At 45.3% G+C, this 27,085-nt stretch overlaps 1 protein-coding gene across 4 annotated transcripts; it reads left to right on the top strand.

Annotated features, from left to right (window-relative positions):
- The first annotated feature begins 453 nt into the window (after window positions 1-453).
- LOC121305709 (leucine-rich repeat and calponin homology domain-containing protein 4-like) lies at window positions 454-26,487 on the top strand. 4 transcript variants are annotated; one of them, XM_041237424.1, is made up of 19 exons: window positions 454-752; window positions 10,780-10,924; window positions 12,558-12,684; window positions 13,050-13,155; window positions 13,282-13,418; window positions 13,927-14,045; window positions 14,431-14,527; window positions 14,665-14,773; window positions 15,361-15,482; window positions 15,927-15,991; window positions 17,724-17,918; window positions 18,414-18,479; window positions 19,317-19,368; window positions 19,661-19,715; window positions 19,985-20,077; window positions 20,638-20,753; window positions 20,989-21,126; window positions 21,265-21,342; window positions 25,582-26,487. In XM_041237424.1, the coding sequence occupies exons 1-19, from the start codon at window positions 581-583 to the stop codon at window positions 25,684-25,686; spliced, it is 2,097 nt and encodes a 698-aa protein (XP_041093358.1). In that variant the 5' UTR covers window positions 454-580; the 3' UTR covers window positions 25,687-26,487. The 4 variants fall into 4 exon arrangements, with proteins under 4 accessions (XP_041093358.1, XP_041093356.1, XP_041093360.1 ...); XM_041237422.1 differs by lacking the exon at window positions 25,582-26,487 and adding an exon at window positions 22,942-23,314; XM_041237426.1 differs by lacking the exons at window positions 17,724-17,918; window positions 25,582-26,487 and adding an exon at window positions 22,942-23,314.
- The last annotated feature ends 598 nt before the right edge of the window (window positions 26,488-27,085 follow it).

Raw genomic sequence — 27,085 nt, 5'->3', positions numbered from 1 at the left:
CCCTGGGACATCCTTGCCCCGCCTTCTCTAACTCTACTGGCTCTGCTTCACATCATTCACCCGCCCCCTGGTTGTAAATCCACGCCCATTCCCTTAGTTCAGCCCCCTCCCCCGGTCTCTCCCCGCCCCTGGGACATCCTTGCCCCGCCTTCTCTAACTCTACTGGCTCTGCTTCACATCATTCACCCGCCCCCTGGTTGTAAATCCACGCCCATTCCCTTAGTTCAGCCCCCTCCCCCGGTCTCTCCCCGCCCCTGGGACATCCTTGCCCCGCCTTCTCTAACTCTACTGGCTCTGCTTCACATCATTCACCCGCCCCCTGGTTGTAAATCCACGCCCCTTCGCTTATATCAACTCTCTTACAAGTTACCCAACTGGCTAGCGTTTCTTGTCAATCAGCCTTTTTTTTTTTTTTTTTTTTTGTCCATCTCCCAGACAACACCCACTCCGCCCACTCCAGACTGGGTTCCAGAACATAGCCGTGACAGGAGCTCGCGCTGCCGGAGTTGCCTGGCGACGAGGTGTTGAGGAGGGCCGTGGATTGTTTACCTCGACCCGGGGAGCGGATTAAATTTAATCGATGGCAGCGGGCGAGGAGTCCGCACTCCCGGCCGGTATAGCTGGGAGCCGCAGCGTGGAAAAGGCGCTCGAAGAAGCCGTGGCGAGTGGCGCGTTAAACTTGTCCAACAGAAAACTTAGAGATTTCCCCTCCGCCGCTAGAAATTACGATTTATCCGACATTACGCAAGCGGGTGAGTGCTTTGTTATGTAGAAACAGCAACGCGTTTGTTTTGTGTTTGTGTAATTGTGTTGAAACATCATTTTTAGCAGCTCCCTTCGTGTTTGTAGTGTTGCAATGTAGTGAAAAGGCAGAGATCGGTACGGTCTGTGCAACGTGTGTGTAAACGTGTGTGTAAATGTGTGTGTAAATGTGGTTTGCTCTGTGTGCAGGACGGGACGTTTCGCGCAAGTAAGTTTTTCGCTTCTGCTGTGACAGTGCAGTAATTCAGCAAACGGCTATAAAAAATACCGTGAAATGATTAATTTTAATTCATTTTATTCATTTTTTAAAGTCTCCTCTGCACGTACCGTAGATAAATTGAAGGGTAACGGCTTTTTTTATTGTCTGAAAAAATATATATATATATTGAAGTTGGTGCTTCAAGTTCTCTTATTTGTTTTATATATATATATATATATATTATTATATATATATATATATATATATATATATATATATATATATATATAGTATATATTATATATATACATATATTATTATAATAGATTGCTACATAACATAAACTTAATTTAGTATTACATAATTTTATTCTTACATGATGTAATGGTGTTCTATATATTGTGACATCATTTTTACTTATATCTTTAAATCTGTGTTAATTCTAATTAACATTATTTTATATAAACTTATATTTATATTATCATGCAATGCTGGCTCTGAGGATCAGCCTTGATTTGGCGCATCCCCAACGAAATGACCGAAAATCTGATACATCCTAAAAAATTATTTTTTATTATTATTTTTTATTATTATTATGCACATCCCTAGGGAGGACTTATTAGCCTATGTTTAGTTAGACCTTTTTATAATCATTTTATTATTTTCGGCAAAGCATAGGGAAAATTGTAAAGCTTTTAGAGGTATGGTAAAGGTAGGGAAGCATTGTAAAGCACAGAGAGGTCTGGTAAAGCATAGGGAAGCATTGTAAAGCACAGAGATTATTGGTAAAGCATAGGGAAGCATTGTAAAGCACAGAGAGGTCTGGTAAAGTAGGGAAGCATTGAAAGCACAGAGAGGTTTGGTAAAGCATAGGGAAGCATTGTAAAGCACAGCAGGTCTGGTAAAGCATAGGGAAGCATTGTAAAGCACAGAGAGGTCTGGTAAAGCATAGGGAAGCATTGTAAAGCACAGAGAGGTCTGGTAAAGCATAGGGAAGCATTGTAAAGCACAGAGAGGTCTGGTAAAGCATAGGGAAGCATTGTAAAGCACAGAGAGGTCTGGTAAAGCATAGGGAAGCATTGTAAAGCACAGAGAGGTCTGGTAAAGCATATTAAAAACAAACCATAGTAAACTAACCCTCCACAAAAGTTTCCCATAGTAACAGCACAGCAAAGTGTACTAAGGCACAGTGTTAGCATTGTAAGGAATAGTGAGGTATGGTAAAGCATGTCAGTGAACATAGTAAACTGTGGAAATGCAGAGTATAACCATGCAGATCTATTACATTGCATCATCGGAAGAAATGGGATTGTCCCAAATAAGGAGGGTCTGGGGGTTCCCCCTGGGTGGTGCAGAGGAACAGTGAAAGTTGTTTGGGTGAGAGGGTGCGTTTGAGCTGAGGTAGGTGCGTATTATGCTCCCCCCCCCCCCCCCCCCCCCCCCCCCCCCGTTTCTGTGGCACCAGGCAGGCAATAAGGTGACTAAGCAGGTGAAGCTCTTATAATCAAAGGCTTGTTTTCTCTCTCTATTGGCCGGTCGCTTTTGTTTCCCACCCCTGTGATCTCTTTGTTTGCGTGTCTGGCTGGTGAGAGCTGATTTTAGGCAGCTGCCTGGAGGCTTGAGGAGAACAGTATGGAGGAGGCTGGCACTTTTCCAAACTGACTTTCCAGATCCTAATTTAACAAAACGCTGCGTGCACCGACAGAGGCTCCTGTAACAGAGTAATAATTACCCCTCGGAACGTCCTCATGAAATGCAGAGCTTGTCAGATTACAGCCAAATGCTATCTGAAACATCTACAGGAGGCTGGGAGTGCGTGACGATAGAATTGTGCTGACAAGCGGTGTGAAGCCATGGCAGCAGGGATGGAAATGAGACTCCTGTTGCATAGCGGTTTTACCCATTCCAGGTTTTAACACAAGCTTGATTAGGTAACAACTTAATAAGTGAATAATAATAATAATTTCTTTATTTTTTTATAGCGCCTTTCAGAGTGGACCACCATCACAAAGCGCTTTACAGAGGCAGGCTGTGCATTATATGCAGAGTCGCTTCCAATAGGAGATTGATTTAACATCTCATCCGCTGAGCAGATGGAGGTGAAGCGACTTGCTCAGGGTCACACACAGCGAGTTAGTCAGTGGCAGAGGTGGGATTTGAACCGAGGACCAGCCCTGGACTTTAACCACTGGGCCGCACTGCCTCCTAATTGGGGAGGGGGGTTAGTAAATGGTAACCCAGGCAGGGATCCCAGCTGTGTAACAAGATCGTAGGGGAACAATAGTTCAGCCAACAGGAAGCGTTTTGAATGATTCACCCCTCGCTGTGCTTTTCTGCATTGAAACTTCTTCCCCCTGCTGTGTGGAGAGCCGGAGGGTTAAGTTGTAAGCTTGGCCAGCAATCCTGTTCAATGCAACGTTCAGGTAATACAGTGGGTCCCGGGACCCCCCCGTGGCTGCTGGATTTCATTCCAACCGAGCTCTCAATTACTGAACTAGACCCTTCATTGGACAGATCGCTTGCTTAATTAGACCTTTTTTGATTGTTCTCAGCTCTTAAACAGTTGCAGAGTTTAAGCTACTTCTACAATGTTATCGCTAACTTGAACTCTGCAGCTCCAGTGGAGCTGAGGAGGGACTGGGAGGGAGGGAAGCACTGTGGCTCTAGTAGAGCTGAGGAGGGACTGGGAGGGAGGGAAGCAGTGTGGCTCTAGTGGAGCTGAGGAGGGACTGGGAGGGAGGGAAGCAGTGTGGCTCTAGTGGAGCTGAGGAGGGACTGGGAGGGAGGGAAGCAGTGTGGCTCTATTGGAGCTGAGGAGGGACTGGGAGGGAGGGAAGCAGTGTGGCTCTAGTGGAGCTGAGGAGGGACTGGGAGGGAGGGAAGCAGTGTGGCTCTAGTGGAGCTGAGGAGGGACTGGGAGGGAGGGAAGCAGTGTGGCTCTAGTGGAGCTGAGGAGGGACTGGGAGGGAGGGAAGCAGTGTGGCCTTGGTGATTCTAGAAGAGGGAGGAAGGCTGTGTGGCTCTAGTGGCTACAGCAGAGGCACTGAGAGAGAAACAGCTGTGTGATTTGAGTGTTTTGAAGTTGTGGATGTAGGCGTGGAGATGGAGAGACACAGAGAGAGCGGTAGAGACCTCAGTCTTACATTTCCGTAGCAGCACTGCTCTGGGAGGAAGTGGGTTTTGTGCAGAGATCGATGTCACTTCTGCTTTTAATATTTACTTTAACCTGCTCTACTGTGTTGAAATTGGGACTTCCTGTGCCATCCAATGCTGTTTGTATTTTTCCCCCATTTTGTTGCATTCTGTGTCGAACGACTTCAGAATTGCTCTCCTGTTGAAGGTGTTTTCTGTTTTTCTCCTCAATTTTAGCATGCTTGCGAATTTACTGTCGGGACAAAGTAGTGAGCTTTTATTAAAGATTTTGTTGTTTTAAAGTCTTGTTTTTATGCATACAATTAATTTTTAGATACTAATGTAGAGATAAATAATATCCCCTACTGCATAGCAGTTTCACCCATTCCAGGTTTTACTAGGAGCTTGATCAGCCCTGCTGAGGTAGAGCAAGCTCGGGCGAGTCCTATTAGATCCCTAGTAAAACCAGGAATGGATCAAACTGCTGTGCAGTGGGAGTCTTATTTCCATCACTAATTTAACTGTGAAAATATTCATGCACCAACTCCCACAACACTTAAGAAAATTCACTGCCTTAAAAAAAGAAAAGCAGCCGTCGTTCATTTTCAGTCACTTTCTCTTTTTTTGTTTTTAGGTTTGTGTTGCCGTTTCCTGGCAACACAAACCCTGCATTTTGAGAGACGGGGTCTAGAGCACACACATAATTTGTAAAGTGAGAAAAAGGGAACACGCAAAGCGCTCTGTGTAAAGCAAACAAAGGTAAATCTGACAAAAATGAGTCTGCTTGAGAGAGGGGGTTTTAAATGTCAGTTCAGTCTGGCCCTGATAACTATAGATAAACAGCTGGGAGGCAGTGTGGCTCTAGTAGAGCTGAGGAGGGACTGGGAGGGAGGGAAGCAGCGTGGCTCTAGTGGAGCCGAGGAGGGACTGGGAGGGAGGGAAGCAGCGTGGCTCTAGTGGAGCTGAGGAGGGACTGGGAGGGAGGGAAGCAGTGTGGCTCTAGTGGAGCTGAGGAGGGACTGGGAGGGAGGGAAGCAGTGTGGCTCTAGTGGAGCTGAGGAGGGACTGGGAGGGAGGGAAGCAGTGTGGCTCTAGTGGAGCTGAGGAGGGACTGGGAGGGAGGGAAGCAGCGTGGCTCTTGTGGAGCTGAGGAGGGACTGGGAGGGAGGGAAGCAGTGTGGCTCTAGTGGAGCTGAGGAGGGACTGGGAGGGAGGGAAGCAGTGTGGCTCTAGTGGAGCTGAGGAGGGACTGGGAGGGAGGGAAGCAGCGTGGCTCTAGTGGAGCTGAGGAGGGACTGGGAGGGAGGGAAGCAGCGTGGCTCTTGCACGGTCGACGTCCCTTTGTGGAGCTGAGGATGGGACTTAGAGGGAAGAAACGTGCTCGTGGAGTTCTGAGGAAAACCGGAGGAAGCAGCTTTACTCCTCGCCTGATCCCCCCTCCTTGGTCGTCTAACCTGGCCTTTTGTCACGTGGCCCTTCCACTGGAGGCCCGACTGGGCCTCTACTTCCAATGTTTTAACCCTCCCTTCGATGCTATCACCAACTTGGACCCTCCTGAAAGGAATGGCAAGGGGTCATTACTTTTCGTCCTACTCCGGTTACCAAAAAACGAGGCAAAGAGTTGAAAAGAAACCTGACGTATTTTACGGAAAACCTTTCAGAGGGACAAGCCTGGATGGGCCGAATGGCCTTTTCTCGTTCTCAAACTTTTCTTGGCTGCTAAAATGCCTACAGCCCCCCAGTGCCATTGTCAAAACAGTGCAAAAAAATAAGGCAAAGGGGTTAATAATGCTGATAATCACAAATTTTTTCCATTTTCGGGAAGTCTATGGGAAAACTACAAAGCGCTGGTGTGCGATTCAATATGTTAACATTATCCTGCAGGTTTCATTCGTCTTTATGAAGCAGAATCAGTTCATTCTATAGGGTGATGCAAAATGTTTGGTCACAGCTGTACAGTTATTACACAGCAAGTGTTTTTAAATTGAAATGCTTCCCTGAACAACAGTAAACGCTGAAGACATCTGCACTCGCAGTGAAATTATAACTGTAGTTGTTGACCATAGATGCCAGTAGGGGTGTGATTTATAATGTGTTTTATGCATCCATGCATTCTTTCCCATTCGTTCATGCTGGATTTAGTTTCTTGGCCCAGAAGCCAGAACTGTGTTTAAATGCCAGGTACGTTTACAATAACAGCATGTGAACACATGACCGATTTTTTAAAAGGAGTGACTGTACCTCCCGAGGTTTCTGTGAAACGCTGCCCAGACCTCGCGTGCTGTAGGTTTGGCACAGTCTGGTTGCATCCAGGCTGGGTCGTTCATTTAATTCAGGGATGGATAGGATACCTGTTGCATAGCAGTTTCACATAGGTTTGGACAGCCTGTATATAGCGATCGTCCGTGTGAGGCAGAGTCACCCTGGCACTGCCAAACTGTGCATTTGTAGGACTGAGGCATTGTCAGTTATTGAAAGGAAGGCTTCTCCTTCAAGGTGCCGGGCTGCACAAGCCTTTCAGCGCTCACTTTCTCTCTCTGTCTCTCTTGCTCTGTGTTTCTGATTTTTGTTAATATGCGTTCTATCTACTTGGTTGCAATAAATAAAACGGGGAAGCAAATGGGAAGGCTACTGTGAGGCAGATTAGATTTCCCTTTCCTTCTGAACCAGGGACTCAAATTCTTTCTTTTTCTTTCTTTCTTTCTTTCTTTTCTTTCTTTCTGTAGCTGCCAAGTGTAAAGAATTATTTGTAATTTTTTTTAACGAAAGTCAAATTTGATTTAAGTGTAACGTATCTGTTTTTCTTTTTAATGTTACAAATCTACACAGATGGTTTTCTATAATAGATTCATAAAGGGGGGGGGGGGATACATGTGTGTTTTGGGACCGAAGATTAAGAGTCCATGCTTTAAATAAACAGTGGAGACTATAAAACATTATTGAATCCAGCAAAACACACTTGAGCTTCACAGGGACGGGAATAAGACTCCCGTTGTATAGCAGTTTCACTACCAGCTTGATCAGCTCCAGTGTGTATCGGTAACAAGTTTCTGGCATGTCTTCTTAAACTCTTAGCAAAACGCTTTTATTAGGTGTCTCTGAGAGTCGTGATGCCTGCTTGGAGGCAGTCTGGTTCCAGGTGGCATTGAAATCATGCAGGCGAGACTGTGAGCTTTCAACGTTGTTCAGCCCGCTATCTGTTGTGGTGAAGAGTTTAGCAAGTCAGAGCCAGTTGAAGGATCACGGTGTTCATTTTTTCCAGGGATCAGGAAACCCAGACCCAAGGCAAAGCTCCTTTCAAGACATCATTATAAAACAACCCCCCCCCCCCCCCCCCAAAAAAAAAAAAAAATTCCTTTGTACCGCTGTAACAGAATTACAAGTACAGTGCAAGGCCGTTTTTAATGAGGCTGGTTTGACCTAATAAATTTGTTTCTTCCTGTTTTTTCCTTTTCAGATCTGTAAGCTCTTGCAACCTCCGGCTTTTGCTAACACGTGTGTGGGGGGGTGGGGGGTGGGGGTGGTGGGGGGGGGGGAGTCAGGGAGTCCCTGGTTGACCACTTAATCAGAAACATTAATTTTGTAATTGTTTTTTCTGTGTTGGCCTCAGGCCTACCTGGAAAAGGCCTCGTTCGTGGCCAGGGAGTCCGCAAGGGAATGGAATGGAAGGGAAGGGGGGCAGAGTTGAGGGAGGGAGTGTGAGCAGAGAGATAGTGTGTGTGTGTGTGTGTCTGAGTGTCCGATGGCTGTGTGTATCAGTGAGTGTGTGATGGTTGTGTGTGTCTGTGTGTGTGTGTATAAAGGAGCTCCTTTTTATAGTGCTCATGGTTTATAGCCCCCCACCCTCCCAGGTAGAAAATAAATGAGAGAGAGAGAGAGAGAGAGAGAGAGAGAGAGAGAGAGAGATTCACTGTAACAAAATACAGCATGAGATTGTCTGATCGTTGTGTAAGAAGTAAGAAATCTGGCTTACCTTGCCAAGTTTCAGTGCCGGGGGGGTTGCCTGCTTCTTACAGCCTGCACCAAGCGTAACAAATTATGAGAAGATCTACTGGCAGCCATCCAACGTTAGGTCATCAACAGTTGCTGTAAAAGAGAACTTTTAATGCATCTGTAATAATGTAGCGTTTGTGGAGATCCCCTTGTAGAAGCATTCCATAGTAAACACACAGCAAAGTGTGATCAAGCACAGAGAAAGCATCGGCAAGCATTGTAAAGCACAGAGAGGTCTGGTAAAGCATAGGGAAGCATTGTAAACACAGAGAGGTCTGGTAAAGCATAGGGAAGCATTGTAAAGCACAGAGAGGTCTGGTAAAGCATAGGGAAGCATTGTAAAGCACAGAGAGGGCTGGTTAAGCATAGGCAAGCATTGTAAAGCACAGAGAGGTCTGGTAAACCACAGGCAAGCATTGTAAAGCACAGAGAGGTGTGGTAAAGCATAGGGAAGCATTGTAAAGCACAGAGAGGTCTGGTAAAGCATAGGGAAGCATTGTAAAGCACAGAGAGGTCTGGTAAAGCATAGGGAAGCATTGTAAAGCACAGAGAGGTCTGGTAAAGCATAGGGAAGCATTGTAAAGCACAGAGAGGTCTGGTAAAGCACAGGCAAGCATTGTAAAGCACAGAGAGGGCTGGTTAAGCATAGGCAAGCATTGTAAAGCACAGAGAGGTCTGGTAAACCACAGGCAAGCATTGTAAAGCACAGAGAGGTGTGGTAAAGCATAGGGAAGCATTGTAAAGCACAGAGAGGTGTGATCTCTCAGATCCCCAGTACAGCACTGAGTTCTCTACACTAGACTGTATTGAATTAGCTGCTCTCAGATCCCCAGTACAGCACTGAGTTCTCTACACTAGACTGTATTGAATTAGCTGCTCTCAGATCCCCAGTACAGCACTGAGTTCTCTACACTAGACTGTATTGAATTAGCTGCTCTCAGATCCCCAGTACAGCACTGAGTTCTCTACACTAGACTGTATTGAATTAGGTAAGGTAATCCAAGAGAAGAGCTGATCAGGCAGGATTCTAAACAGTTTAAATGTCAGCCAAGAATTAACATCCCTAGACGGTAAAACATACAGTGGTGTTTAATTCTGCCTTTAACGTAGTGTTTGATATTGTCTTTTGAAAACGAAGGCTGTTTTTAGTTCTTTTTAAACCTAGGAGAGGCTCCCGCGAGTGTATTTGCAGCCGCAAAGAGTTTGTCGTCTCCACTCTCACACGCTACACACGCACACGCACCTTGCAATAATGTGGCTTGATGCGAACAGCCGATAAAACCATTTCAGTCTGTTTTTCCTTCTAAAAGTACCGGCTGACCCTTCGTAACTGGATCCAGAAATACAGTAAACACACCACGAACAGAGCAGAAAATAAAAGGCTTTTATACAGAGCGGTTTGTGTAAAGGGATATTGCAGGGGGCGGGGGGGCATATCATATTAATGTATTAAATAGTCATTTAGCAGACGCTTTTATCCAGAGCGACTTGCAGAGACAAGGGGGGGTGAACTCTGCATCATCAACAACTGCTGCTGCTGCTGCAGAGTCTCTTCCAATAGGACCTCGTTTGCTTTACATCTCGTCCGAAGAACGGAGCACAAGGAGGTTCAGTGACTTGCTCAGGGTCTCTCACACACACAGGGAGTCATTGGCCGAGCTGGGATTTGAACCCGGAGCCTCCTTGGTAACAAGCCCCTTTCACCACTGGACCGCCGAGCCTCCACGTGTCTCATCCTGAGCTGCACGTCGCGATAGGTATCGTATCGTGACATTAGGGTGTCGCTGCACCCCTTCCGCTACGGGAGTTTCAAGGGTGTTTTTAATTAGAGGCAATTGGTAGTTTACAGCGTTTCTCATTGGAGGGAGGTAGCGTTACATTTTTTGCGATTGTAACATCTGTAATAATATGCACTTGCATGTTTTCAGTCTATAGAGGCTAATTCTGTATAGATTTAGATTACATTTTTCATTTGTTGTTGCCACTTGGAAGGTGAAAGGCCTGTGCTGTGCTCTCCACTGGAGTGTGAAGAGGCTTTCTGAACACCACTCGTCACATTTCAGTGGGCTGGTTGTTTTGTTTTGAGTGTCCCTTGTGTGTTTGCTCCTGTGCCCTCCACACCAGGCCTGCTGTTTCTGTGTATACAGTTTGCGTGCTGTGCTGTACTGTGCTCCTCTGTGCAGGGTATTCACTGGGCGCCCTCGTGAGCAGTCGGTGTGGATGGGAGCTTCACAGCCTTCCACATCCCAACAAAGAGAGCTCTGTGCACCCCGCTCCAAGGCAGTCCTTGGGAATGCAGCAGCGATGTCACAGTTTACACAAACTCGCAGTGTGTCAGCAAGCTATTCTTTCTTTCGACGTTCTTTCACATTTTTGGATTTCTGCCTCCCTCCTTTCCCCCTCCATCTTCATTTCTCCCTCTCCATCTCTTCTCTCGGCCGCTCGACTTTCTCTCCCTCTTCGGAGCTGAAAATAAGATTCCGTATTGCACAGCAGTTTCACTCACTCCAGGTTTGACTACCAGTTTGTTTAGCCACAGTGTGTACAGGCAGCAAACTCAGGTGTGTCTTATTAAACTCTTGGTGATAATGTCATTGTAGTGTAATGCAGTGTAAATTGATATAGCGTTCAGTATTCAGTATCAGTCCTGGCCTGTGAGCCGCGTTATAGTCTTGCTCTCCTCTCCCCCGCAGACCTGTCGAAAAACCGTCTCTCGGAGCTCCCTGAGGAGCTGTGCCAGCTCATCTCCCTGGAAACCCTGAACGTGTACCACAACTGTGCCAGGAGCATCCCGGATAGCATCGTCAACCTGCAGGCTCTCGGCTACCTGAACATCAGGTAACACTGCGCAGTACTGCGCTGACCTGACCCTGACCCTGACCCTCCATGGTCCTGTGCTATACTGCACCACTCAGGTCAAAATTGTCCCCACCCCTTCAGGGTCTTCTCTCCTGTCAGTAACCAATCAGCTGCTTCCCCTGCTGACTGACATGCTTTGCAGCCAGTAAGAGGCCCGTGAAGACACTGCTGTGATGAAATGGCCTGGGAAAGTCGAACAGATTTCCCGGAAGGCAAAGCGAGCAAACTTTTTTAAAATTAAAAGATGTGTGCCAGATAATGTGCTTCTTTCCAAACTGAGACCTAAATAGTGAATGGAAAATACTGATAATAATAATTATGTGATTATTATTATTATTATTATTATTATTATTATATGAAACTAATAAAAAATAAAAAGTAAGGTTCATTTAAGACCAGCCAGTAAGGATCTCCCTGAACAGATGTGACAGTGCTGAGGTCTGTTCACTGCCTCTCTCTCTGCAGTGCAGACTCATGGCCTCGCTGGGCTGTCACGCGCTCTGTGGTTTTGCTTGCAAGTCTGCAGTGAGGAGTGACATGTGACTAGGCATGCTGCACAATCTCATTCGCACTGAGCTCTTCCTGTTTTCCTGAGTGCTTCAGCAGTTTACCTGCTTTGGCAGGGGAGAAAGCTGTCAGTATTTGACAACCCAAATTTCTGGCTACACCCTTACAGTCCCACGGTTAAATTTAAGACGCATCCCCGCAGAGGAAGTCCGGGCAGTGTTCACAGTATTGTTCTAACTAAGGTAACCTTTAAAAATGTTTCCCATAGTAAAACCTTAGCAAAGTGGAATAAAGCACAGTGAAAGCATGGTAAAGCATAGAGAAGCATTGTAAAGCACAGAGAGGTCTGATTGTAAAGCATAGGGAAGCATTGCATTGTAAAGCAGGTCTGGTAAAACATAGAGCATTGTAAAGCAGTGCCTTTTCGTATCGGAAAGCATGTAAAGCACAGAGAGGTCTGGTAAAGCATAGAGAAGCATTTTAAAGCACAGAGAGGTGTGGTAAAGCATAGAGAAGCATTGGAAAGCACAGAGAGGTGTGGTAAATCATGGTAAAGCACAGAGAGGTGTGGTAAAGCACAGGGAAGCATTGTAAAGCACAGATAGGTCTGGTAAAGCATAGGGAAGCATTGTACAGAGAAGCATTGGAAAGCACAGAGAGGTCTGGTAAAGCATAGAGAAGCATTTTAAAGCACAGAGAGGTGTGGTAAAGCATAGAGAAGCATTGGAAAGCACATTAAAGCATATTAAAAATGGTAAACTAATCCTTATACAAGTTTCCCCATAGTAAAAGCACAGCAAAGTGTAATAAAGCACAGTGAAACGATAGTAAAGCATAGGGAAGCATTGGAAAGAACAGTGAGGTACTGAAAGTATATTAATACACGTAAAGTATGGTGAATGCATAGTATAACACTGGGAAAACTGCAAAAATACTGAAGTAAGCTTTATAGGGGAACACATAGTTAATGCAGTTGTCCGTGCCTTTAGAATTTATATCACCAGTCTACCTGAGCAGGCGACTCTTACAAATGAAATGTGCTGTTCTGGCTGCTTCTTGGTTTGTAAAGTCTCCGTTCTCCTCGGCCTCTCTTCCTCTTTGCCAGCCGGAACCAGCTCACCTTCCTGCCAGCCTACCTGTGCCACCTGCCCCTGAAGGTCCTGATCGCCAGCAACAACAAGCTGTCCGCCCTGCCAGACAACATCGAGGCCATGGGCAACCTGCGACAGCTGGTGAGGGAGCCGCGTAAAATACAGCACAGCACAGCACATGATTTGAAGTGAGCGACGGTGGGAGCATCACGCACCAAAGCTGGGAGAGATTAAAAATACACTCCAGTTACAACCAATTTCAAAAAAGCACTTTTTAAAAAAAAAAAAAAAAAAAAAAAAAAAAAAGGATGTTTTCAATTTTAGACTTTAAAAGTAGCTTTTGCACTTACTCTAAACTGTGCTGTCTTTTTAAGTATTGTATGTTTGCACTGTAACCTTGCATTGCCCTGCGACACCAGCAAGTTGCCTTGCATAAACTGCAAAGGGGCGCAGTGCTAGAATGACATCAGAGCCCTGTCTGATCCGTCTGTCTGTCCGTCTGTCAGGATGTCAGCTGCAATGAGATCCAGTCTCTCCCGCCGCAGGTCGGCAGTCTGGAATCTCTCCGGGATCTCAATGTGCGGAGGAACAATATCACTGTGCTTCCAGACGGTAACAGAAAAAAAACTACAGTGTGCGTGTGTGTGTGTCTGTGCATGCGTGCGTGCGTGTGTGCGTCTCTCTCGCTGAGAGCCGGGCTGCCTCTCGTTAACCCTTCCTCTCCTGGCTGTGTTTCAGAGCTGTCAGAACTGCCTCTGGTGCGTCTGGATTTCTCGTGTAACCGCATCACGAGGATCCCCGTCTGCTACCGCCACCTGCGCCACCTGCAGGCCATCGTCCTCGACAACAACCCGCTGCAGTGCCCCCCCGCACAGGTAGGCTTGGGCTGCACGGCTACCGGCAATGAATTCGCATCACCCTGTCGAGTGAACCCGTTCTGATTCGTGAATTGCACACCGCTTTGTAGTTTAACACTTGCTTAACTGACACATTTTAAAAATGGGACATTTTTGAAATTTTGCATGAAATACTGAATCCATAAGGAATATGGAAGGTGGTTGTTGTTACAATACTGCTAAGGCAGGCGTTGGAAACGAAGATTGTAAAAAGTGAGTAAATTTGCTCAATCATTTAGTGTTTTGAAATTAACCCTCTTCATCTGTTTATCCTCTCCTTCTCCCTTCTCTCTCCTCTTTCTCTTCTCTCTCCACTCTGTCCTCTCTCCTCTCACCCTTCTTTCCTCTCCTCTCTCCCTTCTCTCATCTCTTCTCCGTTCTCTTTCCTCTCCTCTCTCCCTTCTCTCATCTCCTCTCCGTTCTCTTTCCTCTCCCTTCTCTCTCTCCTCCCTCCACTCTCCTCTCTCCCTCCTCTCTCTCTCCTCAGATCTGCACGAAGGGTAAAGTCCACATCTTTAAGTTCCTGAACATCGAAGCCTGCAGTAAGACCGTGCAGGAGCTGGAGGGGTTCCAGCGAGTGGCCCGACCCACTGGCTTTGCCTCCTGGTACGGACGCTCCTGCACAGTCAGCGTGATGCTGACTCTACATTGACTCTAAACTGTGCCTGTATTGAAGTTTACCACACTTAGCTGCACAGTAATATACCAGTCTTCCCATACTTATTGTCCCATGGTTAAACTATGCATTAAATTTTTATTTTTTATGTGCTATACCATACCTTGCTGTTCTTTACAACGCTTGCCTATGCGTTACACTTTCTTTAAAAGCTGTCTGGACTGTATAACTTCGTCTAGGGGGCTGTGTCTTAATTCACCCCCTCCGTATAACAGAGACGGAGATAAGACTCATGTTGCACAGCAGTTTGATCCCCATGTCAAATTTCCTTCCCCATTTTTAAAAGCCTGTTCTCGCCCCATTGTGTTCCCGCAGTCTGTCGGATGAGTTCTGCCCAGTGCGGCAGTACGGGGGTCTGGACTCGGGGTTCAACAGCGTGGACAGTGGCAGCAAGCGTTGGTCGGGGAACGAGGTGAGGGGGTTATGCTGTAACGATTACACCCCCCCGCTTCCCTGGGCGGGGCTCAGTACGGCACTGGGACCAGTGGATCAAGCTGAGACCCACACACTAACCCAAACACTAACACTCCCTCTCTCTCTCTATCACAGTCTGCGGATGATTTTTCTGACCTGTCTCTTCGCATGGCTGAGATCACACGGGACCAGAGGCAGCTGAGAGAGAGCCGATCCTCTCACACGCTGGGGGCCAAAACCTCCGGTAAGGGGGCCCCCCCCTCCACATTGCTCGCTGTCATTCACAAAGGGGGAACTCCAAGCCACTTTTTCAGGAGCAGCGGCTTGAAACCCGGTTCCGGGAGACCTAGTTTGAGGTTTGCTGTATCAAACCCCCCCCCCCCCCCCCCGAGTCTCCCCTGGTGTGCCTCGCAGCATCCTGAAACCTCGTCTCCTGGAACCAAGTTCCAAGCCGCAAAGGGGCTCCGTGTTCCCTCGGATTTAAGGGTCTGTGAATGGAGGTCACTCCAGGAAAGCTCCTAGAGTCTCATTATTCCTGCAGTGAGGATGGGGCTGAATGCCCCCCCCCCCCCCCCCCCCCAGAGTGTGTTTATTGTCCTGAGTGAAATGAACACAACCCTCTGCAAACGTTCATGGTGCAGTTCTGTTTGTAGAAAGAACCTCAGTGTTTGGAGAAGTATGTTTGAACCCGTTTGCTATAGCTCACGTCAGAATTAAGTTTCTTGGACCATGCACTGCAACTAAAACATTTCTCTCTCTCTCCCCCCTTTCTCTCCCTCCTTTCTCTCACTTTCCTCCTCTCTCCCCCGTTCCCTCTCCCATTTCTCTCAGTGGATGGAGAGGTGGAACAGATAGATTTCATCGACAGCAGTCTGAACGGAGAGGAGGAGGAGGAGGAGGAAGATGACTCGAAATCAGATTCCAGCCCACAGCAGCAGACAGCGCCCCCTGAGGTGAGGGAGGTCTCCCTGCATGCTGGGAAGAGTATATTGAAAATTGTATTGTTTGGCTTTTTTGGGAAGAGTCAGCCTTAATCTGATTCATTCTGATGTTTTAATTTTTTTTTTTTTTTTATCTAAATATATTTTTGATCGCCCATGAAAATCTTAGGATAGGAAATGTAAATTTATACATCCCCAGACTCCCCTTTCTGGGGGGATATAATTGTACTGTATTTATTCAAGCGTTCAAGTTTTTAAATTTTTTTTTTTGTTTTTTTAATCTCAATATATTTTGAGTCGGTACACAAGTTTGTTGGGGCTTTTGGTCCCCCCATTTTCTTTATAAATGTTTTCGTTTTTCATTTTTTTTTTTTTCCTTTTTTTTTTTTTCAATGACAGAGAAGAAATAAATAACCATGAATTTCTTTCTTTTTTTATTTATTTATTTATTTTTAGGAAAAGACACTTATGAAAACATCCTCCCCAAAACTAGAGGACCCAGATAAAACCCCAAATAACAGGTAGGGGAAAATATTGACCTTTTTTGGGGGGTTTTGTTAAAAAACAAAAAAAAAAAAAAAAAAACAAAGAAAGGGACCATTATTTTCTGATTGTCATTCTGTCTACAGCTATGGCCAAGAATTTTGCATCACCTAGAATTTTAGGATTAAACATTTGTTATTATTATTAATAATAATATAATAATAATAATAATAATAATAATACAAAATGATGTTTGCAAAAGTCTGCCAGAAACTGTATTATCAGTACATTTAGATTTAGAAATGTCACGTTTTTCAATTTGTCCGTCTGTATAAAAACTATAAAGCGCTGGGCGTGTAATTCAATATGTCAACAATATTCAGCAGGTTTCATTCGACTTTATGAAGCAAAATTAGTTCATTCGATATTGAGCGGGATGCAAAACTTATTTGGCCAGAGCTGTGCTCTGTACAAGAGGGTTATTGTACACAACTTCTCAGGGATCGAAGTAAGACTCCCAGTGCATAGCAGTTTTGATCCATTCATGGTTTCATTATGAGTCTAATAAGACACACCTGAGCTTGTTACCTGTGCACTGTGGCTAATCAAGCTTGTAGTAAAACCTGGAATGGGTGAAACTGCAATGCAATAGTTAATATAAAGATAGGGATTCTGATCTCCACCTGCTTTTTTAAAACTGTATTTTATGAGGCTCTAGTGTGTTGACTCAGAAATGTCTTCATCTAGGCAATGTGGGGAAGCTATAAAAAAGGCTAACAAGATACTCGGATACATTGTGAAAAGTGTTGAATTTAAATCAAGGGAAGTAATGTTAAAACTGTACAATGCACTTGTAAGACCTCATCTTGAATATTGTGTGCAGTTCTGGTCACCTCGCTATAAAAAAGATATTGCTGCTCTAGAAAGAGTGCAAAGAAGAGCGACCAGAATTATTCCGGGCTTAAAAGGCATGTCATATGCAGACAGGCTAAAAGAATTGAATCTGTTCAGTCTTGAACAAAGAAGACTACGTGGCGACCTAATTCAAGCATTCAAAATTCTAAAAGGTATGGACAGTGTCGACGCAAGGGACTTTTTCAGCCTGAAAAAAGAAACAAGGACCAGGGGTCACAAATGGAGTTTAGAAAAAGGGGCATTCAGAACAGAAAATAGGAGACAATTTTTTACACAGAGAATTGTGAGGGTCTGGAATCAACTCCCCAGTAATGTTGTTGAAGCTGACACCCTGGGATCCTTCAAGAAGCTGCTTGATGAGATTTTGGGATCAATAAGCTACTAACAACCAAACGAGCAAGATGGGCCGAATGGCCTCCTCTCGTTTGTAAACTTTCTTATGTTCTTATGTTCTTTATTATCAGTTGTTTGTCCCATGTTAAGGGCTAGTGTGTTAGATTTCATTGAAAAAGACTTCTAGTCAAAACGTTAGTCAAGGGGTTGTCAAACCAGTCATGGTCCCTGAGGGCTGATCCAGTCCAGGTTTAACAGGCAACATGAGATCATGATCTACTTCAGGGTCTGGATGGGGGTTTGATTGGTTCAGTTAAACCATTTAGAACAGGCTTTAGATCAAAGACCAGGCATGGAAGAGCCAACCTGGGCCACCTCAGCAATGGTCATTGAATTTATTCAGTTTATTTTAGTGTTTCTTAGTCCAGCCCTGTTTAGGGTTTTGTAGTTCTGGATTGAAGTGGTCCTGGCTAGCGCGGTGTCAGTTTGTTGAACTGGGTTTGATTTCGGTTCTGTTCTCAGGCTGGCAGTTTGTTTGGAGCCCCCAGGGTCCCTCAAGGGGTCCCGCGATGATTCGGGGAGCGCAGCCCCTCCTGCCAGCCCCCCCTCGGAGGAACGCAGGCGCCCCGAGATCCTGCAGATCTGGAAGGAGAGAGAGAGGCAGCAACAGCAACAGGCAGCTCTGAGGAGGCAGGGAGCAGAGAGGAGGGACAGCGGGTGAGAGACAGAGAGACAGAGACTCTTGAGTCAGAGACACAGAGAGAGGTATACGCAGTCAGAGACCCAGACAGAGAGTCACACGGAGACTCGGACGAACAGTCGCACAGAGACGCAGACAGAGAGTCACACAGACAGCAGGAGTGAATTAAAGACTGGAGTAAACACTTTGAAAATATGGCCCAATTCTTCTGAGCCTGTGTGTGCTTGAATCCCATTAATTTGATATTATATAATATCTAATATATAATATATATATAATATATATATATAATAATATATATATATATATATTATATATAATTTTATATTAAAAAACCCATTCCCGCTCCGAAGTGGTTTCCCGGCAGCAGGGTATACAGAGAGGGAACGGGTGCCTGAGACGGGAAGCTTGTCTCTGATTTAGCTTGTGCTCAGCACGCTGTGCGCAGGGGGGGTCTTACTGTGAAACATGAAGGACCCGTCACTTCACCTGCATCCTTCTTGTTTGTTTAGTGCATTCAAATCCGCACAGAGGACTGGAGCAAGCGCAATGCCTGCACTACAGACAGCAAGTACTGGGTAACCTGACAAGCGTGTATGTGTGCGTGTATTTGTGTGGAATGAGGGGGTCTGCCCTTATAATAAAAATTGACCTCACTGTTTTAGCATGGTATTTTTGCAGTTTTTCCCATATTTTATACTATGCATGTGCCATAGTTTACCCTAGTGTGTGTGTGTTTTTAATAGGCTTTACCAGACCTCTCTGTGCTTTACAATGCTTCCCTGTGCTTTACCAGACCTCTCTGTGCTTTACAATGCTTCCCTATGCTTTACCCTACCTCTCTGTGCTTTACAATGCTTCCCTATGCTTTACCAGACCTCTCTGTGCTTTACAATGCTTCCCTATGCTTTACCAGACCTCTCTGTGCTTTACAATGCTTCCCTATGCTTTACCATACCTCTCTGTGCTTTACAATGCTTCCCTATGCTTTACCATACCTTTCTGTGCTTTACAATGCTTCCCTATGCTTATTAAATTTTGCTATGCTTTTACTATGATAATGTTTATAAGGGTGTGTCTGTGTGTGTGTGATTTCTCATGGAAATGTTTGGAAAAACCCAGTGTATCATCCTATCAAAACTGCAGAATTGTTAGCAGACCACAGCACAGGCAAGCCAATAGATTTGGAAGAAACGGCACAGACAGCAGTCCTCATAGCTAGCTAGCTGTCTGTCTGTCTCTCTGTCTGTCTGTTTGTATGTAAAGGATATAAAACCACTGTGCTTCTATCGACCTGAGTTTTCAGGAATCCTAGCAAAGATGCCCGTGATTTCTTTTAAAATGTCTTCAACGGGAAAAATAGACACTGCTGCTGTTAATACCTGTATAACAGTGTGGGTTTTGTCTCCCTCTAGTGGTGGTCAACCAGACAGCAGCTCCCTCCCCTCTCAGAAACAGAGGAGCCAGGTAAGCTCCTTCTCCTAGCAATATAATGCAGTCTGACATAAGTGAGAATCAGGTTTCGTGAAACCAGGGGTTGGGATACAGTGTAGGTGGTCGTACACAGCCAAGTCACACACTTCACACACTGTGTGTGTGTGTGTGTCTGGAGAAGCGCTTATCCAGTGGTCATGTAGCTGACATGCCTGCTCCCATTAATCCTGGAGTGAAGCAGAGTTGCCTGTCCCTGGTGATGATGATCCAGGGAGACTCGCTCACTCCAGTCTCCTGAATAATTGTTATTTTTGTTTTACTGCAGAGTTCAGATCAAGCCCCTGTCAACCCGGCTCCCTCTCGCAGTGTCTCCAAGACAGGTGGGTGTGCATTAAACCACACGAGAGTCTGCCTGTCTGTATGCCTGCTTGTCTTTTTAGTTCTGTCTGTTTTTCATCCAGTCTTTCAATTCTGTCTTTATACGTCTTTCTTTCTTTCTTTCTTTCTAGTCCAGTGGGCTCCTCCCCTCGCCCCTCTTGCTTGTCAGCCCTGCAGCCCGGGGTTTGAACCCGGCTGCTCGGAGGGAGTGGGGGGGACTGAAGCCTGGACAGCCCTGAGTCTCTAAGTCTCGTCTCTCCTGTCGTTACAGACCAGGCCCTCTCCCCCAGGGAGATGGGCTCCACGCAGAAACCAAACAGCTTCCTGTTCCGCTCCACCTCCAGGAACGTGGTGAAGCCGGCAGGTACCCGCCCCAGCTCAGACACCTCTGCCGTGACGAGAGCAACGCTGCCTGCGTCAGCGTTTACTTGTGATTTACGAGGGATTTAATTTTATCCTGATTGATCTTTAGCGGATGACCTCCTAGCCTGTGTCTTCAGAACTGCAGGCCCACTTTATTTATTTGTTCACATTGTAATCACATTGTAATCCTGTTGTAATCACATTGTAATCACATTGTAATCTCGTTGCAATCACATTGTAATCCCAGTGTGTTATCCTATCAAAACGGGAGGACTGCTGGCAGACCACAGCACGAAACTTTGAACATTTTAAAAATCAACTTCCAGTGGGTGCAAGCTGCTTTTTTTTAGTGTTGCATTAGATTAATTTTAATGAAACTTCATATTCTATATATTCAGGGATGGAAATCAGACCCCCCATTGCACAGCAGCTTGATCCATTCCAGGTTTTACTACGGGTTTAATACGACACACATGAGCGTGTTACCTTCGCACACTGCGGCTAATCAAGCACACGTCCTGGAGTCTTATTCCCATGTATCTGTTTTTTGTGTTGACGCAGGTTCAGTGTCTTCCTTGGTGGACACTGGGATCTCCGATTCAAAGTCAGGACTCCGGTCACGGAGCTCATCGGAGCACCTACCAGAAGAGAAGGAGTTAATAGCGCAGCTCCGAAAGGTGAGGGACAGGCATGAGTTTTTGGCTAGATTTATATTAACGCTGTCAAAGAAAGAGATTTAAAGTGTTCCAGACCCCCGCTTTTGCGTTTGTGTTTTAACAATACGCAGTTGGACTCCACTTCAGGAGAGTTTTCCCCCGTAGTATGTCGTGCTGACTTTCAGGATCGTAGAGACTGTGAAGTAACGAGACACGGCTTCTCTCTCTGTCTCTCTCCCGGCTCTCTGTGTTTCAGACCCTCGAGTCGAGGTTACGGCGCTCGTTGCCAGAAGATCTCGGCGAGGCTCTCTCAAACGGAGCCATCCTGTGCCAGCTGGCCAACCACGTGAGGCCACGGAGCGTGGCCATCATCCATGTGCCCTCCCCCGCCGTGGTGAGGATTCCTCTCCCTCTAATCACGATGCTTGGATGTCTGAGCTGCCTTAGAGAACCGCACAGGAGCTGCGTGCTGGCTCATTGACACCGCTGCGGCTGTGCCGAATTTCATTTGCTTGTTTTGTTTCTCCTTCAGCCAAAGATCAGTGATGCCAAAAGCAGACGGAATGTGCAGAATTTCATCGACGCCTGCAGAAAACTGGGAGTGTCTGAGGTGAGCTGGTTAAACTGGGAGTGTCTGAGGTGAGCTGGTTAAACTGGGAGTGTCTGAGGTGAACTGGTTATCCGCTTCCCTCCTGTCCTGGTCTGTTCATTCCGACGCAATCAGCTTATCATTCATTTTCTATAATTGCGCCATATTAAGTTTTCCAGCTCTGATTTTATATATATATATATATATATATATATATATATATATATATATATTTATATATATATGTATAGAATTTTTTTTTTTTTTTTTTTTTTTTAATGCTGTTTTTTTGTTATGGCAGTGCAACTTTTCATAGTCCAGCAGTTTACATAAACAGTTCATCGAGGGTCTCCCCTGGTAAAGGCACGGCCGCGTGGTGTGCAGGGGGGAGTCACACAGTCAGGGGAGCGCAGGGGTCCCAGAGGGTCTCCCCTGGTAAAGGCACGGCCGCGTGGTGTGCAGGGGGGGAGTCACACAGTCAGGGGAGTGCAGGGGTCCCCGAGGGTCTCCCTTGGTAAAGGCATGGCCGCATGGTGTGCAGGGGGGAATCACACAGTCAGGGGAGCGCAGGGGTCCCCGAGGGTCTCCCCTGGTAAAGGCACGGCCGCGTGGTGTGCAGGGGGGAGTCACACAGTTGAGTAACTGAATGGGGATGTATATGTATGTGTATATTTATGTATATATGTTTGTCTGTGTGGCAAAACTCTGTTAAGCGCTTCATATCCTCTGCCTTTTATTTCTTATTTTGTTTAATTATCAAGGACCTCAAAATGAACCACTATAAATGTCCAAAGGACAGAGACGCTGTAACATGCAGCAGACCCCGATATGAATGTGATGCAGCCATCTGAAATTTCCCTGTAACAAATAGTCAGCATCCGATGGCAGTGCAGTGTTTGATTATTCTTGGTGAATTTCGTATAATGAAAAATATATAGTTTTAGGGATGCTGTATAAGAGACACAATGATTTTTTTTTACCCACTCAAGGGCAAAGCTTGTGGAAAGGTGGCTCTTGTATCACAGAATCAGATTACGATATTCTGAATGGACCGAGCAGTATATCAGTACGCTGCACAGTTAGAGAGTCGTTGCAATTCAATATGTTAACAAGGAAACATTATTCAGCAGCTTTCACTGGACTCTATGAAGCTGAGGGAGTTCATTCTATATAGAGGGGGTGCAATTCAATATGTTAACAAGGGAACATTATTCGGCAGCTTTCATTTGACATTATGAAGCCAAATGTGTTTACACAACGGGATGCAAAAACACAAAAAGGTTTTACAGTATTTCTTTTCGGAAGACTAATCTCACGGTACCCTTGTTTTTTTAGGCGCCCTTTTTAGTTCTTTCTCAAGTACAGTCTAGTACAGAATAATACGAATTGATGAACAGATGCCACAGATCAGAAGTGGTAATAGTCTCGAGTCTTCTTTCTATCCCACTAATGTAAACATTTAAAAAATTTAGTTTAGTCCTACTGGAAATTAAACAGACGCTAACACCCTTGTGATTAGTCGAGCTTTGCTTATCGTTAACGCCTCTGTGTTTTTGTCTCTCTTTTTGTTTCTGTTTTTTTTTTTTTTTTTTCCTCTGCCTCCCCCCTCCCCCTCGCAAGGTGGACCTGTGTTTAGAGTCTGATATTCTGCAGGGCAGTGTGTGCCGAGTGAAGAGTTCTGTGGAGGCTCTGCTGCAAATCGAGGCAGCCTGGAGGCCGGCAGCCTGCCTGGACCACTACGCTGGCTTCTCGCTCTTCTACGCTGTTGTCATGCTGCTGCTTTACCTGGCTTACTGCAAATTCTCTGTCTTCTAGAAGAAACTGACTTGTGTTTTATTATCTCTTTTTAAAAAAAACAAAAAAACAAACATGATAGACCGAGTTCTTGTGCACTCATCCTGCAGCTGCACCCAATCTTGGGGTTCAGAGCTCCCCTCAATGAAGTCTGTTATTATTATTAATATTGCAATGATCAGGAGCCAGGAGTTTAAGCAGGGTTACAAACTCACACTAGCCCTGCTGCTGCTGCACCCAGTCCTGGGGCTCAGAGCTCCCCAAATGAAGTCTGTTGTTGTTATTATTATTAATAATATTGAAATGATCAGGAGTCAGGAGTTTGAGCAGGGTTACAAACTCACACTAGCCCTGCTGCTGCTGCACCCAGTCCTGGGGTTCAGAACTCCAATGAAGCCTATTAGTATTGGTCAGGAGCACATTCCTCGAGGAACACTAAAAATCCATCTTTTGATGGTACAACTCTGTATATGGCCACAAGATGGCAGTATTGCATTATTTAAAAAAAAGAAAAGGAAAAAAACACATTTTGTTGGCATTCTGAGATAGCCAGTCTCTGGTTTAATAAAACACCTGATGTTTGGAAACGAGAAAGTGAGATTGAAAAGTAAGACTGTGATTATGATGGGGCTGTCCTTGTACTGAGTTTTAAAGCAGTGCGGTAATCCGTCGCGTCTCTGATTGCAGTGGGACCAGGGTCAGGGTGGACATGTAAAAAGCAGGATGAATGAATCCTGTTTCAAATTCCATTATACGCAGCTGTATCACTATATTCACACAATTCTTGCTTTGAGATTCAGCTCGTATCGGGGAGCTCCCCTAAATCCCTTGTTTAGAAAGATGCAGGATATTAATGTGACAGGGCAGCCGTCTGACGTGGGTGCGTGCATTCGCTGCTGAGTGACAGGCAGGAGATCCAGATGCAGGTTGAAGCTTATACGCTCCCTGCATTAGTAGATCAACACACTGAACAGCTCACCAGCAAAGACAGCGCACGGCGCACACACAACACAGTGTTGGAAAACTTTAGAGGGATCTACTAATCTTCTCTGATCAATAATAAACAAACTCTGGCTGTCGGTCGTTTCGACCTGCTTACCCTCTCTTCGATATCCGACTGTGTGGTTCACAGACAGAGCTGAAGAGCTCGATTACTGTACTTGAAGAATATTTTTTTAAAAAAGAAAGTGCAATTATATTCTGTTTTTAAAACTGACTTTAAAAATAAAGAAACCAGCAATGGTCTATAAGGCTGGACAGCACCCCACACCCCAGAGTGTGTCTTTGTTCTCTTGGTCCCCGTTCAAAAAGTGCTGAGCATGTGTCTGGACAAATTTTCCCATCCATTTCCAAATGTTTCCAGAGAGCCAGCCAGTTCAGTACTGCCTGATCCTTTAGTCTACAGTGTAGATAAGTTATTTTGAAGTTTAAATAATAAACGTTTAGTCTTCTAATCTTCCCTCAATTAGAACCTTTTGCCACATGATCTTAATGGATCGTTTCTATTTGTAATATATATAGTAATATGTTACTGTAAAAATAAATTAATAAAAAAAATAATTCACCAGATTCTGTCTTGTCTTTTGCTGCTGTTTTGTAAAGTGTTTTATAGCTGTTTTTCATACTGAGGGAAGTGACTGTGCAGCAGCGGTTGCTAATGTCTGGTCTGGAGATTTAAGGGAAGAGTTTGCTACCTGCATCCCACAAGCAGTGCATGAGGACCGTCACATGCATCGCGGTACACATCCTATCAGGACCTGCGTATCGCGATGCGTAATCATGACGTGAGCGTATCGCTGCTCCCCTGTTCCACACTGACTAGGTCTGCACCAGTTCTTGCATGTCTCTGGCTGTTTCTGTCTGATGTCTTTTAAGGTTTCCTGTAGTGACCCCTGAAGCAGTGGAGAGCAGGTAGGGGTGTACCCCAATTTTATTACTGCATGCTTTGAATTTCACTGGGAGAAAATTTCACCCTGTCAGATGTGAAGGTGCTTTAAACCTGAGGAAGGAGGGGTGGGGATTACAGCGGGCTAATCCCAATCGTTCTACAATCCCCAGCGCGTTTCTGTCAGTAGGCAATGCAGACAGGTGGGTGGTGGGTGGGGGGAATGTGTAGAGCATAAGGGATGTTCTTTTTAAAGTCTGGCTCCCTCGCCTGTCCCTGGGTGTGTGCACGGGGGTGAGGGGGACTCTGGTGCAGCCCTTGGGTTTGTGCATGGGATATATATATAATTGCATTGATTTTGCAATAGGAAATCTACACTATAGAAGAGTCAATGCAAAGCACCGTCCTCAAACACTAATCAAAACTGGTTGGGTGAGTAAGCAGTGGTGTTTGCATGAAACCAAAGCATTGTAGATTAGCTGCATGTGGGGTGGAGTTGCATGTTCATGTTCATTAATGAACAGAGGGCTGCCCATGCTGTGTAGTTCAGCCCCCTAACACACTTCTCTCTCTCTCTCCAGGACCTCATCTGTCACCCGCAGCACATCCTGGAAGACGAAGGGTTAACCAAAGTGGCCCGGCTGGTTCAGGCACTGACACAGACAGCTGCCCAAAGACCCCTCTAGCTCCTAGGACAGGGCTGCCTCTACCGCTGCCCGACTCAAACTTGCCTGACAGTCCAGTCAAAGATATTCCATGATACCGAATCGAGAACATATCTGCAGTAATGTATCAAAAGAACCGGACACAAATAGCACCAGATAATACGCAGTAAATAATCGAGGAGTCACATTGCATAGCATTGTGATTCCATCCCAGGTCTTCTCTCTCTCTCTCTCTCTGAGAAGCATTCTCCTCCTGTTTGCTGAATCAGCCCCGTCGTTACATTTGGTAATATACGATGAACGTTAAAACTAAGAAAAACACAAGTTCCACTGCGGTCCACAAGGTGGTGCTGTTTCACCATTCTGAGGTTTTTCAACTCCAGTGTTTTGTTTTGCTTTTTTTAAAAGGGATTTCTATTTGCTTCAATTTGCTTGGTTGGACGTTAAAGGCTAAGGTTAAAATAATAATAATAATAATAATAATTAAACGATTGATGAAAATTAACCCCTAGTTACTGTTTATATGTGTCTAAAGCAACGTTTTACGAGCGTCACACAGAGGGTAAAATGCTAACTTCGTTATTCGGAAAATAAAGGCATCTAAAGAGTTAATTTGCAGGGATTCTCATCAGTGAGTTCTGTTTAGATCAGCAACAATGGAATAGTTAATCTATAATGAAAAGGGTAGCGGGTTTTATCAGTAAAGATGAAGGAGAGCGTTTTATTTCAGACCTGTTGTTCCCCATTGAACGAAACTGTATGTGATGCAATGCAAAGCCAGGGGGCGCTGCCGCACCCCCAGCACCTTTTGGCTTCAAGTTCTCTTCGAAGCTTGAACGAACACCTGCAGGTGCACGGGGGGGGGGGGGGGGGGTCATGTCTTTATTGTACAGCGTTCCTTTTTTTGCAACAATAAAAATGTTGGGTTATTTTTTTTTTGTTTTGTTTTTTTTTTTTCATACGGTTAATCAGTTTCAAACTGTTTAGTTATCGACGGTCATGCAAAAACGAGATCTGAGATACGAACAAACCCCTGGCCTCCTTTCCTTGTGTGGTGTGTATGGGGGGGGGGGGGGGGTTTACAAACAAACTGTGTGCTTTGTTTACAGTGTAAAAAATAAAATAAAAAAGGGAAACCAAGAATTATTATTAATAAAGTTATTTTTTGTTTTCAACCAGACTCTGTCCAGGCCTGTTCCTTTGAATCGTGTTGCTTTGTGATCTTGAATACTGAACAGACCTGATCCTTACAAAACTATGCTTTACCAGACCTGTCTGTGCTTTACAATGCATCCCTATGCTGTACCAGACCTCTCTGTGCTTTACAATGCTTCCCTATGCTTTACCAGACCTCTCTGTGCTTTACAATGCTTCCCTATGCTTTACCAGACCTCTCTGCGCTTTACAATGCTTCCCTATG

This window comes from Polyodon spathula, chromosome 44 (assembly GCF_017654505.1).
Source record: "Polyodon spathula isolate WHYD16114869_AA chromosome 44, ASM1765450v1, whole genome shotgun sequence".
Taxonomy (NCBI): Eukaryota; Metazoa; Chordata; class Actinopteri; order Acipenseriformes; family Polyodontidae; genus Polyodon; species Polyodon spathula.
This window is presented reverse-complemented; position numbering and strand designations above follow the sequence as displayed.

What these genes read in the sequence shown, in the direction of transcription:
- LOC121305709 (XM_041237422.1), top strand. Translation starts at nt 581, where the DNA reads ATGGCAGCGGGCGAGGAGTCCGCACTCCCGGCCGGTATAGCTGGGAGC. An exon ending in TCGCAGTGTCTCCAAGACAG is followed by an intron (nt 19,716 to 19,984) that starts GTGGGTGTGCAT and finishes CTGTCGTTACAG; the next exon opens with ACCAGGCCCTCTCCCCCAGG. An exon ending in GAAAACTGGGAGTGTCTGAG is followed by an intron (nt 21,343 to 22,941) that starts GTGAGCTGGTTA and finishes CCCCCTCGCAAG; the next exon opens with GTGGACCTGTGTTTAGAGTC.